This window comes from Lynx canadensis, chromosome X, assembly GCF_007474595.2.
Source record: "Lynx canadensis isolate LIC74 chromosome X, mLynCan4.pri.v2, whole genome shotgun sequence".
Classification (NCBI taxonomy): Eukaryota; Metazoa; Chordata; class Mammalia; order Carnivora; family Felidae; genus Lynx; species Lynx canadensis.
In genome coordinates this window covers 107,779,834-107,793,842 of record NC_044321.2, presented here as the reverse complement: position 1 = coordinate 107,793,842, position 14,009 = coordinate 107,779,834, and the positions used below count along the sequence as shown (strand labels likewise).

Here is a 14,009-nt window from a genome sequence, read left to right as displayed (position 1 = left end):
TCTCATTGGGTTGTTCGGAGGAGTCAGTGAGATAGTACACGTTTTCTTTTTTCTTAGCGCTGTGAACCGTATCTGGCACAGAAAGTGTTCGGTTCTGACCGCTATTGTTATTGTAAGTACCACGAGGTGCTTTGGGTAGTACGAAAGAGAACTAACCAAGCCTCTGCCCTCGAAGACCTCACAGACTTTATGGGCTGGCGAATGGAATGCACATAAGAACGGGAGCAAGTAGGACGCTCCTCACGATCCAGTTACACACAAGGGCCGCGGGTCAGGATGAATCGGAGTGGTTCATGGAGGCCCTCGGTTCCTTTCAGGAAAGGCCTTTTAGGCCCCTGCGGGGAAGGTGAGCAAGACCTTGAACAACTTTTCTGCTTCCTTTTGAGAGAAGGTACTCATAATAATGTACATCCATATTCGCAGCCTCACTGATCTACTGTCCTTTTGAAATAAGCCGGTTGGAGTTAGCTCGTTGAAGAGGAGAAAACACACAGGCGGTGTTTAACCTAGCAAAGCAGAGTTCGTGACCTGATGATGAGCATCTGAGGTTTGAAGGTGTTCTGGGGTGACATCATGCATGTTGCATTCTGTAAATATCTGTTCTGACATCAGAAGTCACCTTTAGGCTGGGCTGCTAGTCGTGGCCGACATAACTCTTTATGAAAATTAACTCCTGGGCCGCCTGGGTGGCTCAGTCAGTTAAGAGTCCGTCTGGCTCAGGTCATAATTTTCCAGTTCGCGGGTTCGAGCCCCGTGTTGGGCTCTATGCTGACAGCCCAGAGCCTGGAGTCTGCTTTGGATTCTGTGTCTCCCTCTCTCTGTTTCCTCCCCCGCTCCTGCTCTGTCTCCCTCTCTCTCTCTCTCTCTCTCTCTGTCTCCCTCTCTCTCTCTCTCAAAAATAAACATTAAGAAATTTTAATAAAAAAAGAACATTACTAGATAAAATTTCAATCATTAAAAATTAAATTTTTATAAAGATTTAAAAAGTAAAAGATATGGAAGAATGTAAAAGAAAAAATTCACAGTTCCCCAATATCGCCCCTTGCTCGCCAGAGGTAACTGCTATTACCGTTTCTGAAAAATGTTCTGTATTTGAACACGCATAAGGCATAGGCGAGTGATGCATACGCATGACCATTTTTACCCCAAATGGGATCACACTGTACGTTCGTGACCACTGCTTGAATCTGTGACAGCGTATCTTGGATTTGGTTCCGTGTCACCGCCTATAGATCGACTAGGTTCTTTTAACGTCTGCATAATATTCCATTACAACACTCATTGCTTTTAAGATTCCATTCCATAATTTGTCTGGCTAAGGAGAACAGGGGAGAGAGGACAAGGACCCCGAGGTTTAAAACAATCCCACGAAATTTTAGCCGCTATGAGAATCCGTCGGATCGGTACTTTTGGTTACTGCTTTGCAGAATACGTAAAATAAAGGCAAGTTTTAGGTCTAAGCCACAGGCCAGCTCTTCCTAACACTTCTGTAACCAGAAACCATGCTTAATTTACTAAAGTCCTCTGAGGATTTAAATAGCACGTGGATAGAGCGGAACAGTGGATGCTATTTCGACTTTCAAAAAGTTTGGCAAGCTTTTCAACCCAAAGCTGTTTTTACGAAATTGAGTCACCAAGGGATTGGAGAGCAGTGTTTTGTCCTGGCTCCTGATCGTGGCTTGGAGATAAGAAACAAAGAAACAAACAAACAAAAATAGAGTGAAAGGGACGCTTCTCTGAATGGCAGAAAAGAAGACTGGAGGGCTACAAGGGATCAGCTCCGGGACTAATTTGATTTCATATTTATAGATGATTTGGAAGAGGAAGTATAGGACAAAATTGCTACGTTGGCAGATGTCTTTACGCTATTCCAATGAGGATCGTAAACTTCAGGAAGACCTTTGTTTTGTAGGAGCAGGCATGAAAGTGGCCGGCAAGCTTCGATATGAATAAACCCACAGAAATGTCTCTGGGGATGCATTCCTGAAGTTCATTTCCGAAGATTTATAATAGCCCTACCTCTTTATCTGTGAATGGGGTCTCTGCTTCAGGTGTCAGTAGGTGCAAAGAAAGGGACGGTGAAGTTGCTGCTATCATCAGGAGGGACATGGTATTTAAACAGCATTATGTGGACGTAAAAGAGGAGACTAGTAAGCCGATTGCCACAAGATATATAAATAAAGAATGCTGCTTTGCGTTTCTCTAGCATAGCCCCCAAAGGCAATTGGTATTCGATGGCCAGTGATTTGTCTAATCACTAACGTTCAAAGTGAAATAAGCCGAAAAGGTTAGGCTGTCATTTCAGAAGAAATGCAGTCAAATGTTCTCTTCAACTTTACCACAAAATATTTTCCTGGCGGGCTCAGGTGGTAGAGCGCACGACTCTTGATCTTGGGGTTGTGAGTTCGAGCCCCACGTTTGGCGTAGAGGTTACTTAAAAAAAGTATTTTCCTTTTCAGAGGGCAACTTTTCATTACGAAAGTCAGAACTAGATGTCCTGACCTCCTCTGCCCCCACACATGTTTTTCAAAGCATGTCTTTCATACTGGCAGATACATTGTATCATGGAAGGGAACACCTAACAGAACCAGATCAGTGTCTTCAGAAGTTGTGGAATTTTCGGTAATAAATGATAAAGATGTCTGCCCCACCCACTTCGCGGTGTGGGTGAGAAACTCAAGCCAGCTGGATGATAAGAAACTGCCTTGTAAAGTGCTATACAGTAATACGGTAATATTACTTACTGCATGTTGTAATTTGGGATTAGGAATAGGAGGTGATTAAAGTCTAGGAAATGGTCCTTTATAGGTATTCGTGCAAATGTGCAAAGACTGGTATACAAGGATCTTCTTTGCATTGTTGTTTATATTAGCACATTCTTAGAAGTGACTCATTTGTTCATCAGGGATTGGATAAATAAATTATGACATAGCCACACAGAAGAATGACAACAAGACATGTGTGTTGTGACATGGAACTATGTCCACGATATACATTAAGTGATAAAAAGCTGCGACTCAGCATGACTAGTATGCTTCCGATTTGGGTTAAAATTATGTGTTACTAAAAGTGTGTAGAAACCCCTAGAAGAATACATATGAAACTGTTAGCCATGCTTCTCTCTGGAAGGATAGGATGGTGGGGAACTTTTACTTTATGCTTTGTTTATTCCTGTACTGTTTGAATCGTTTACGATGAACATTATCATTTTTGTAATTTAAAATGTGATGAAGGGGCACCTGGGTGGCTTAGTCGGTTAAGTGTCCAACTTCGGCTCAGGTCACGGTCTCACAGTTTGTGAGTTCGAGCCCCGTGTCGGGCTCTGTACTGACAGCACAGAGCCTGGAGCCTGGAGCCCGCTTTGGATTCTGTGTCTCCCTCTCTCTCTGCCCCTCCCCTGCTTGTGCTGTCTCTCCCAAAAATAAATAAACATTAAAAAAAACCCAGCATACAATAAAATGGGATTAAGGGGCACGTGGGTGGCTCAGTTGGTTAAGTGTCCAACTTCGGCTCAGGTCATGATCTCATGGTTCATGAGTTCGAGCCCCACATCGGGCTCTGTGCTGACAGCACAGAGCCTGGAGCCTGGAGCCCGGAGCCGGCTTCGGATTCTGTGTCTCTCTCTCTGCCCCTTCCCCACTCGCGCTTTGTCTCTCTTCCTCTCTCAAAAATAAATCAACATTAAAAAAAGTTAATAAAATGAAATGTGAATAAAAGAAGCATGAATTTGCCCTCACCCTGACTATTCTGTTATAATTGGGCGGGGGGGGGGGGTGTAGAAGGTGAGGGGCGAATTTATGTTGCGCATGACTTGGGAATGCCTCCTGAAAAGAAACCCGGGGTCCAAAGCCCGCAGGAAATGGTGAGAGGAGGAAGTGGAGGAGACCGAAGAGGTAAAGAACAGGCAAGCGCCTTTCTTTTTCCACTAAGTGGAAAGCACACTCAGAGTTAAGGTCCCTTCTGCGTGCCCCCCTAACCGAGGCCCAGGACCTCCCTTAACGTGGCTCTCATCTCTCTGAGCTGCCTTTGGCCCTTGCTCTTCTGGACACCACCCTAGATCCAGAATACAATAAGGGCGGAGACTCTGTGTTGGTCATTGTTGTATCCCCACCTCCTAGCAAAAAAAAGAATGTTGAATCAATGTTTGTTGGCTGCTGAGTGAATGTTCTCCATTGCAAATAGACTGTATCTTGAGCGGTTTACTTTTGCACCATGGGGTCATCCCATGGTTTAAAAGGCTGAACAGAGCTTGTGGTCAGCTTGACCACTGGTGCCACGTATAGTTAGCTTTTATTTGGCTCGGGACTCTCCTGTGACAAAGCTTTTCTCTACTTTCCCCTTTCCAGATATAGCCAGAAGGCAGCGAGGAATGGCATGAAAAATCAGTTCAACCTCCACGAGCTGAAAATGAAGGGCCCCGAGCCAGTGGTCAGTCAAATCATTGACAAACTGAAGCACATTAACCAGGTAAGTGATACACTGGACAAAAATGGAAATGGGAAAAAATGAGGGCGGGACTGTGTTGCTGCATTTTCGTCAAAGATTCTTTCTGTTAACAAGGACTTCTGACCCTTGTTTTTCACCCCGTTTTTATTTTGTTTTATTTTATTTTATTAAGTTTACCTATTTAGTTTTAGTAAGCTCTGTGCCCAGTGTGGGGCTCGAACCCATGACCCTGAGACCAAGAGTCGCACGCTCTTCTGTCTGAGCCAGCCGGGCGTCCCTTCGCTCCACTTTTAAATTGTGAAGATAATTTTGTAATATTAGAGAAAACTCGGAAAATGGAGGGGAAAATATTTCTCACAATCCCACTACTCTATCCTGTTTTCATTTTTACCTGTTCTTTTCTAATATTTGTTCAGAAAACCACAGTCACACAGACTTTTTACATAATCGGAGCTGCGTAAGTGATTTATAGTTCTTAAAATTAGCACTATATTGGCAGCACTTTTTCTTGTTGTGACAAATCTTCATATTAATCATTTTTTGTGGCTGCTTAAGATTTCTTTAAGTATTCATCATATTTAATTAGCTTGCTTTTGCTGGACATTGAGATTGCTTCAAATTTTTTACCGTCATAAATAAAGCTACCACTTCGCGCCTGGTGCTTTCTTCCTATCTTAGATCATTTTCTTAAAATATTGGAATTACCGGGTTAAAGGATGTGAGCATTGTAGTACATGTTTCCAAATTGCTTTCCAATGGGGAGATATCAGCTTTCACCGCCACTAGGAAGATACTAGAAGACCAGCTTCACTGCGCCCTTGCCAACTTCTGACTCACCGCCATGCACAGAGACACCCACAGATTCCCTTGACCTGTACACAGAGTTTTTCCTCTCATGAGGCGTTTAGTAACTAAGACACAAATAGAAGTTAGTTGTACCATCTGCTTGTGATTGCTTTGTGGCCACAATAAAAAAAAATGCCACCCAAAGTGCCACCGTTTACCAGAGTGACAGTGTTCCTGCTCCGTGATCCATGGGTGGGAGGGCCCTGGCACCCACTGACTTCTATTTGTAGCTTAGGAAGAACTTTAATGCGACTAAAATCCTATGCAAGAACAGAGGTTTCTGTATGAAGACATTGGCATGGTTTTGTTTTTTAATACGAAGGTTAGCAATGACATTTTTGTGGTTCTTAGAAAATGTTAGGAAGGGCTTTCTAACAGTGGTATATTTCACTGCAAATGGCTTTGTGAAAATATTTACAACACACTTGGGTGGGACTCCTCCAGTGCCCAATAATGTGCTCTGTACCCAGTGAGCACTTAATAAATAGTCGTCAGCGCTGCGAAGCATGTGACAATGACAGTATTGGCCTAAAAGATCCTTCTTTCTGTGACATCACAACCTCGCTACGTTCTACGAAGCCTGGTGAAAGATAGTAGGATTCTTTCCAAACGCATCTCTGAGGGGGTCGGAGCACAATGTAGACCACTTCCGGCTGGACATCGAGGGCATGATGTGCTTTACCTGGGGACAATAGCAGTATTTGTCCTCTGAATGATTTCCAAATGATCTCTGACCAGCTGTATCTGGGTGGCTCCACTCAACTGGTGAGGTCCCAACCCTGGTGGCGCCAAACTCTCAGGCGCCGTCACTGTGCCCCTAATCCTAAAAGAATACTGTCAGTAGATCTCTTCGGTCAACGAACCTTAAGGGACACCTGCTATGTGCTCAGCCAAGTGCCGGGGGCTTTGGGATTCACAAGAAGTCTAGTCCTCTGTATTCACAGCTTCCTTGGTGGGGAAGCCCAAGCACGGAAAGTGCTTAAAGGTAAGAGGCAGCCTGTGATGAGGAGCCAGAAGAGGGTTTTTGTGCGTCGGTTCTGGCTGGTTTGCGTAGGCCTGAGGTGGGCCAGGCTAGGGGAAGAAGGAACGCACAGGGGCGAGTGCCAAGAGCTGCCATAAACAATGAGTGCGTAGAGACAAGAGAGGGAGCAGCAGTCCCAGGAAAGATCAAGGGCCCGAGCATGGACCTCCACCGTGGTTCAAGGAAATGCTGTGTCAGACATGGGCTCCTATGTGATCCAATGGTCACTAAAAATACTTACAGCCTTTCGGCAAAGACTTTGCACGTTTGATATTAATCCTATGGGAGACCGTGTGGGGTAGTGGGAAGAGCATGGGCTTTGGATCCAGATGCATCTGAATTTGGCTGTGGATCTTACTAGGTGTATAACCTGGGGCAAGTCATTCGACCCGAGCTTTAGTCTTCTCATCCGTACTATAGAAAGATATCGAAACCTCTCTTAGAAGGTTATCGTGAGGATTCAAAATTTTATCTGTCCCCCCCCCCTTGTAGAAAACTTGACCAAATGACACGTGTAACGTATTTTATATATTCTTATATATTTTTCATATATACACAAATGTATATAATTGCATGTGCGTGACAGATAATACGTGGCAGTTAAGACTATTGTAATTCAGGATTTCCTCTGCAGGCAGGACTTGAGTTTGAAGGGGAGCGGTATGCCAGTACTTTTTGCCCGTCTAATCTGCTCCCCCAATTTGTGTGGTTGTCGATCCCTTTGATGTGTCTCTTCCTCCTCCGTACTGTTTCCTTCTGTGCCTTTCCTCTGACTTCCAGCCACAAGAGCTGAAACCACTTCATAGGTAGGGAGGTGTATATCGTGAGAGTCGAAAAGTCACCTTTACAGTTTCTTTCTCGCACCTCTGCAGTAAATGCGTATGTGAACGTTTTTGGTTCCCTTACACATACCATCGAGCAACCAATTAATTCTCATTGATAGACCAGTTTTACCTGTTTAAGTAGAGCTGTTAAAATTGGTTGGGCTCCAAACACCCACACTGAGTTCTTCTTCTCATCCGTCTTGCTTTACATGGCAAAACACATTTGTTTTCAGACCTTCGATAAAATTTGTATTTTGGCTGTGATTCAATCTGAAAGTGAGACATTTCAGGAAAGTCGAGGAAGAATGTTAGGATGGCAGTAATGACGGCGAAGAAGATGATGATGATGTGTCAAATCTGTATAGCATTTAGGCATTTTTCAAAGTGATTTCTTGTTCTAAACGTCTAACTGGTTACGTTGGGAAGAGTATTCAACCTGGAACAGTATAAGATACAGTACCGTCACAGAATCATTCTTTTCAAGAACTCATTGTGACCTTTGGACATTGCCTCGTCCTTCCTGACCCTGCGGGGTAAATGATAAATAATCTTTGTCCCTTTTTGTGGCTAGGGAAACTGAGGCAGCAAGCCAGTGAAGGCTGTGTGGGGCTGCCAAAACGTCCGGTGAGTTCAGTTGAAAATGCGATCAATCATCCAGATGTTGCTTCCCATACACTGCCAAACATCTGGATTCACTGAATGCCTCACTAAACTGACCTAAAGTTTTAGTGATTGGAAGCGGGGAGCGGGGGTGGGGGGTGGGGGATAGAATCAAGTTAACTTGCCCAGGTTCACATGTACGTGAGTGGCGAGTCCCGGAGTACAATGTTGTTTTCCTAGGCCCCTCGCTGGGTGCCGTGTCTATGAAACCCCAGTAGGATGCTCCAGAAGACGCATCTGTAGATGCAGGGCTACTTACTTCTGTCTGTCTAGGTAGGTACGCCCATGTGTGTCCATCCAGATGGACTGCAGCTCGGCCATTTATGAGCACTTCCCGAAATAACTCTTCACTTTCTCACATGGAAATTCTCAGCTGCCTCCTTTCAGGTTATGCTTGCTGTTGATAGCACTGGAAATAATATACTCACTAAGGGAATAAAGTAACATTATTTCCAGATTGACAGTCCCGTGGTGTGACCTTGAGGGGATGGGTTCAGGGTCAGGCCTGGGCCCCTTTCCTGGGAAGGCCTGCAGGTGTGGAATGTCCTCCCCTCCTCCTTCTAAGCCAGAGTTCATGTGTAACATTCCCACGATTGGAAATGAGGACCTTTTTATTTCCTTTTCGGTTTCCAATTTGTGTGAGGATTTATTGTCGTGTGTTAGCAGAGGAACTGGACGCTTTTAAGGCCTCGGCGTCAGTTCTGAAATTTGCTAGGCCGTATTACTTTCAAAAAACAACAACAACAACAACAAGTTTTATTTTTGTTAGTGTTCTGCTCCAAGGCTCCTGCGTGGAGAGAAGACCCCCCAAACACCAAGAACGATCACAATACCTTCTTACCCCGACGATATTGTGGGCCATTTGCCCTCTAACCTAGCCTCGTTGGGGACGTTTTCTCTCTCTTTAAGAGTAGCTCTGTAGTTAGTGCGAATTTAGCAGCCCCTGAACTGCTGTCAGTTATTGTTCCCGAGGAGAATCTAGCTGTTTATTGTTTGCCGCCGGTTTCAGTTCAGGTTCAAATGAAATTCCAGAAATTGTTTCCTGCCTGTTGTAAACAGTCGAAGCCAGAGCAGTCAATACCTGCCCATTTGGTGTCTGAGCTTTTCATTCAGAGCTGGATAAAGTCTCATCTGTTCGGGATGGCTGAAATGTCCTGCTGAATGGTGGGGGAGTGGACGAGGTGGCCTCTTAAGATTCCTTCCAGCCGTGTGATTCCGTGATTTGTAGCTCAAGGTCAGCCTTTAACCCAGCACCCTCTTGTGAACAAGTCTTGTGACTTTATTCTCTGCCCTGCCACTCTTTTTAAAACACCCTGTTCCCAGGTCACCCCTTTCTACTTTGTAACCTCTCATCTTTTCAGAGATTGTTCTCTTCCCACCAGTCCTCCAGCCTGGGCAGATGGAACTTCAACTTGCCCTTCCCCCCACCCAATTCTTCTGTCCTACTGCCTTGTTCCCGTTAGGCTATGAAAGCATCAAACTATGAAAACACGTTTGCATTCATCACCCCTAAGGCTTCCCTCCTCCGGGGCCAGATAGGCGACCTGTCTTCGGATCACGTTAGCCACGTGACCCCACGCGAAGGATATCAGTTCCGCCATGTAATTGCACTCCACAGTTCAGTCTGTAAAGCTCTTTCACGTACATTAGATACACTGATCTTCACGATGGCTCTGAGAAGCAGGCCTTATTGCCTACATTTACCAGATGAAGAAACTGGGGGCCCCGGAAGGGCTAAGTGACCTACATGTAGTAAGTGGTAGGCCTAGACCTACAATCCAGGGCCACTGATTTCAGTCTGTGCGGCCTTTCCTTATACTTCTTTAAGGCCACAGCACACCTTGCTCTGGTTAACGAGTCTAGACAAAGAAGATGTGCAGGAGTGCAAGTAACTGAAACTCTTTAATTTGTCTGACAATTTCCGAGTCCCTAATACAGTAATTTCCACGGTTGAAGCTCTGAAATCACCAGCAAAGAAAGGATGAGCGTATCGTTTACCAAACTTCAATTAGGAAGATTCTGCAAGGGGCGCCTGGGCGGTTCAGTCCGTTAAGCATCCGACTCCTGGTTTCTGCTCAAGTCACGAGCTCACGGTTCGTGAGATCGAGCCCCACATCAGGCTCTGTGCTGGTAGCGTGGAGCCTGCTTGGGAGTCTCTCTCCCCTCTCTCTCTCTCTCCCTCTCTCTCTCTCTCTGCCCCTCCCCCCGCTTGCTCAGGCCCTCTTTCTCTCTTTCAAAATAAATAAATAAACATTAAAAAATTTTTTAAAGAGGAAGATTCTTTGAAAACCAACCACCATGCTAGATGGTGTGGAATGTGGAAACAGAGACACTTTGTGATGTGGCTTTGAGTTATACACAGCAGACAAACTTTCTATTAGCTGTCTCTAATTTATAAAATGATGTGAAACGGTGAAAAAAATGGAAAAAGTGAATCAGACAGACAGTAGAATTTCTCCATTTCCATCCCCCTTGGCAAGCCCCTGAAAAGTATTTTTAAGGTGCCTGCCGGACCACTGTGTCATGAAAAGACACTAACTTTTGAAATAGCAAGTTAAAACTTTTAATAAGTTAAAGAGTAAAGTGGTTAAGTGTCAGAGAACTACCCAGGACATTCCTTAGCATGTGATTTAAAAACCAAATCTTTACATGAATCTCAGGCATGGTAGAAAACACGGAGCAACTTTTTTCATAGTCTTCCCACAGTAAAACCAGCGAGAGTCATAAAACACTGGCCTCGTCCCATGGTTGCTAGAAAAGCCAACATTGATCTAAAATTTCAAAATAAAAGGAGAGCCCTTTTGAGAGTCAGATTTAAATAAAAGGCCTTTCCAAACGGAATTATGTCCCAGTGTCTGTCACACTTAGCGTGGCAGAACTTTAGTAATGGCCATTTCCATATGGAGTCAGAATGTGTGTGTGTGTGAAAGACAGAGTGTCTACAATGGCATGTTAACAAGAGCCAATGAATGACTTCTGAGTTACAAAAGGACAATGTGAGTTGGTCTTTAAATACCAGACCTAGACTCTGTGGAGCTAAACATCATTTCATGAAATAAAAGGGAATTAGCTGATGCATTCCAAAACACATTTATCATTAAAAAATCTTCTGTCGTTTTGCTTAATAGCCTGAAAAATAATTACAATGTCTGGTGGCTTTGGGGAGCATGTGTTTTTAATATCTTAATTACCATGTACAGTTTAATAACCCTGCACCAAGAAGAATTCCCAAGTATTTCGTAGTAAGTTTTTTGAAAATGAACTCTTGGCTATATTTAGAATCTACAGGATTAAAGGTACTTAAATTAGGTCATGTATTTTAGTCCTTGCAGATTAAATGAAATTACTCAAAAATGGAAGAGGAGTCAGGGGTGGTGAGCCAAAACCTTACGGGGAGCAGTGTTGTGGTAATCTGGACTTAGCAACGAAGGGAAAGACATTATCGTTTTCCATTGCAGTATATTGCACTCTCTTGTGAGTGTTTTGTTTTAGTTAGAAGTATTGGACATGTCAGCGATGGAAAGACAAGCTCTACTACATATGACGAGATAATTCTATCAAACTACAAAGGTGACCAGATTTACAAAGTTAGAGACAGATTTCCAAAATATCTCTGAAATCCGCAAGGTCTCGTGTGCTATTCACATTTACCTGCTGGCCAAATGCAACACATTTTTACGAGCAAACGGTTGTTCTCTACCCCCCCCCCCCATAAGCCTTCACTCTAAGCAGTGTATCAGTAAGTGCACATTCAAAGACTATTCAAGGAATTCAGAGATAATTTTTTACCTAGATGTATTTATGAATATGCATCTTGCCTCTGGGCTGTCGGCACCTTAAATCTGAGACCATGCATCTAGTTCTCTCTTCCGTATAGCACCCAACATCGTATCATGTGTAGACAATATATATAATATTTTATTGGTCAGCTTATTCAAAGAACTCAACCTTTGCCGCTCAATTGATTTCCTAATTTAGATTCAATTTAAGGCACTCCTCACATTCAATATTAAACCAGCTTCTGTGCTAAAGGACAGGTTTACATAAGTGCAGGGTTGTAGTTAGCAGGGGCCTTTGGGTCATGGGGTCCAGCCCTCTGATTTTACAGATGAAGAAATTAAAGCCAAGAGAGAGAAATGACTTGTCCAAAGTCATACTGCCAGGAAATGGCAAAGCTGAGGCTGGGAAATGAACACGCCAATATGTTGCAGTGCCATTGCTCTGGCTTCCAAAGGCTCCTGTGTAACACAGAACATTCTTGCAGGCACGCAAGCACACTTCCTTACGCAGTACTCCTGAGCATGGCAGAAACCCATTCTTCAGCAATTTCATCTTTGGAACGAAAAGCAGAAGAGCATGAGGCATGACCTTGCTAATTATTTACCGCCTATTATGGATAGTACCTAGTGCCTGGTTACAACAAGTACATCTTGGTGCCCGTCGCCTCACTCAGCCCACGTACCCGTTGCACGCACACCACGGTTGGAGTGGGGGTGTCTGCTGGGGTCACTGAACCCAAAGCAGGCAGAGTCAGCGGGACTTGTTGTCCGCGGCCTCATACCCACCCCCAGAGTCGGCCTCGGGCTCCTGTCTACATCCAGGGCTGGTCGTTCTGGGAGTCTCGTGCTCTGGATCTCAACTCCTCCAAGCTTCCTGGGTGCACTGTACTCATTTATCTTAGTGCCTTCTCCCTCCTTCCAGAATGGCAAAATTAGCATCATGTTAGTCAGTGGGCTTCTGTGCCAGTTAGCTCGGTTGTTCAGGCAGTGTATTCAGATTGTGTTCCATAGGGAGTAGAGATGTGGGAGACAAGCTGTGGGGGGGTGTTCTGAGTCCCCATTCCTATTTTAACCAGCGCAGCTACATTTTTAAAATCTGCTTTACATATCCGTCTTCTGAGTAAGATTTCACTCAAACAAAGGGTTCCAACTGCTAACACAATAAGATGTGCCCTTGAAGCTCACATGAAAGGTTTTATCCCATATGAGCCTTTTTTTTTTTTTTCATTAGAGCATTCGTGCAACAAACGTACTACTACATGTAAGACGGTCACAGAATGCCTTCCAGTCCCCATCAGCCACTTCTGAAATGAACTGTTGGTTAAAATGGGGACCAAATGGGAGAGTGTGAATGACTAGGTGGAGACATTATTCCTACTGGCAGTGATGTTCCTGTTGGAAGGCCCACATCCTTGTACTCGTGAGCCAAAAGTATCTCCTTAGAATCTGAAGACCGACACATCTCTGTTTTCCTTGCACGTGCCATTAGGATTCTGCCGATGGGAGTGAAACTACACAGGGCAGACACTTTTGCCCCTGGGTGGCAGCCTTTTGTTCGTTGGCTCAACCAAATGTGTGGCCTCAGTCCTGTGTGCCCCCGTGGTTACTTGAGACCTAACCCTGTACTGTAAACTTATTTGACACGTGACCAGGGATGTTTCCATATCCTGTGTGGGCTCGGTGTTAGTACTTAGTGAAATGTAAAATAATAATAATGGGGTCAAGTCTGTATCCCTAGCTGTATGCTTGCCTTAGATAGCAACCGTAGTGATTTTGCATAGCAACTGTTAAGTGGAATGTTTCCAGCAGATTTCTAACTAATGTCAAAGTGAAAATTACATTTTTATTAACATGCACTGCAATAAATCGGATAGTTTCCCAATAGGGTTTAAGCATGTTCTTATCTGTTTAATTAGTTGACTTGGATATTATTTTCTTCAGAGGCCATATTCTACGAAGGCATCACTTTTCAGAGTGATATCTATTCTGTATCATGGGCAAGCAGTTGACAAGAGCAAACAAAGCTAAGAGAGTTACTCTTGTGGTGTGTCATAAATAATGAGGCCCAAGTTCGCATCAGTTATATCCCAGGGCACTGAAGAGTCTTCTGGTTATTATCATGGTATCACCGTTAGCAAATTTTTAACCATCACGACAAATAGGAGAAGAGCCAAAAGACTGGAGAGAGACCTGGTTTTTTACCCTTACCTTTAATAAGGGGTAGAAATTGAATTGTGAAAACCACAAATCAGGGAGCCTGGTATCACATCTTAGCAAAATTCTAGACAAGATTCTTGGAGAGCATGAGCTTTTAGAAGCCACTGTGATGATTCCTAAAAGCCACCGTGGGCTCACTCAGAACAAATCAAGCCATTTCCCCTGATGTGTGTGTGCGTGCGTCTGATTTTTACTACATCGGGGAATGGCAGAGAC

At 44.1% G+C, this 14,009-nt stretch overlaps 1 protein-coding gene across 1 annotated transcript in view; it reads left to right on the top strand.

Moving 5' to 3' along the window:
• GPC3 (glypican 3) overlaps positions 1 to 14,009 on the top strand; it is a 430,661-nt gene that overhangs the window by 321,043 nt on the left and 95,609 nt on the right. The window contains exon 6 of the mRNA XM_030306119.2: positions 4,347 to 4,467. Within this exon, the coding sequence (XP_030161979.1) occupies positions 4,347 to 4,467 (121 nt within the window). The remainder of the gene's footprint in view (positions 1 to 4,346; positions 4,468 to 14,009) is intronic.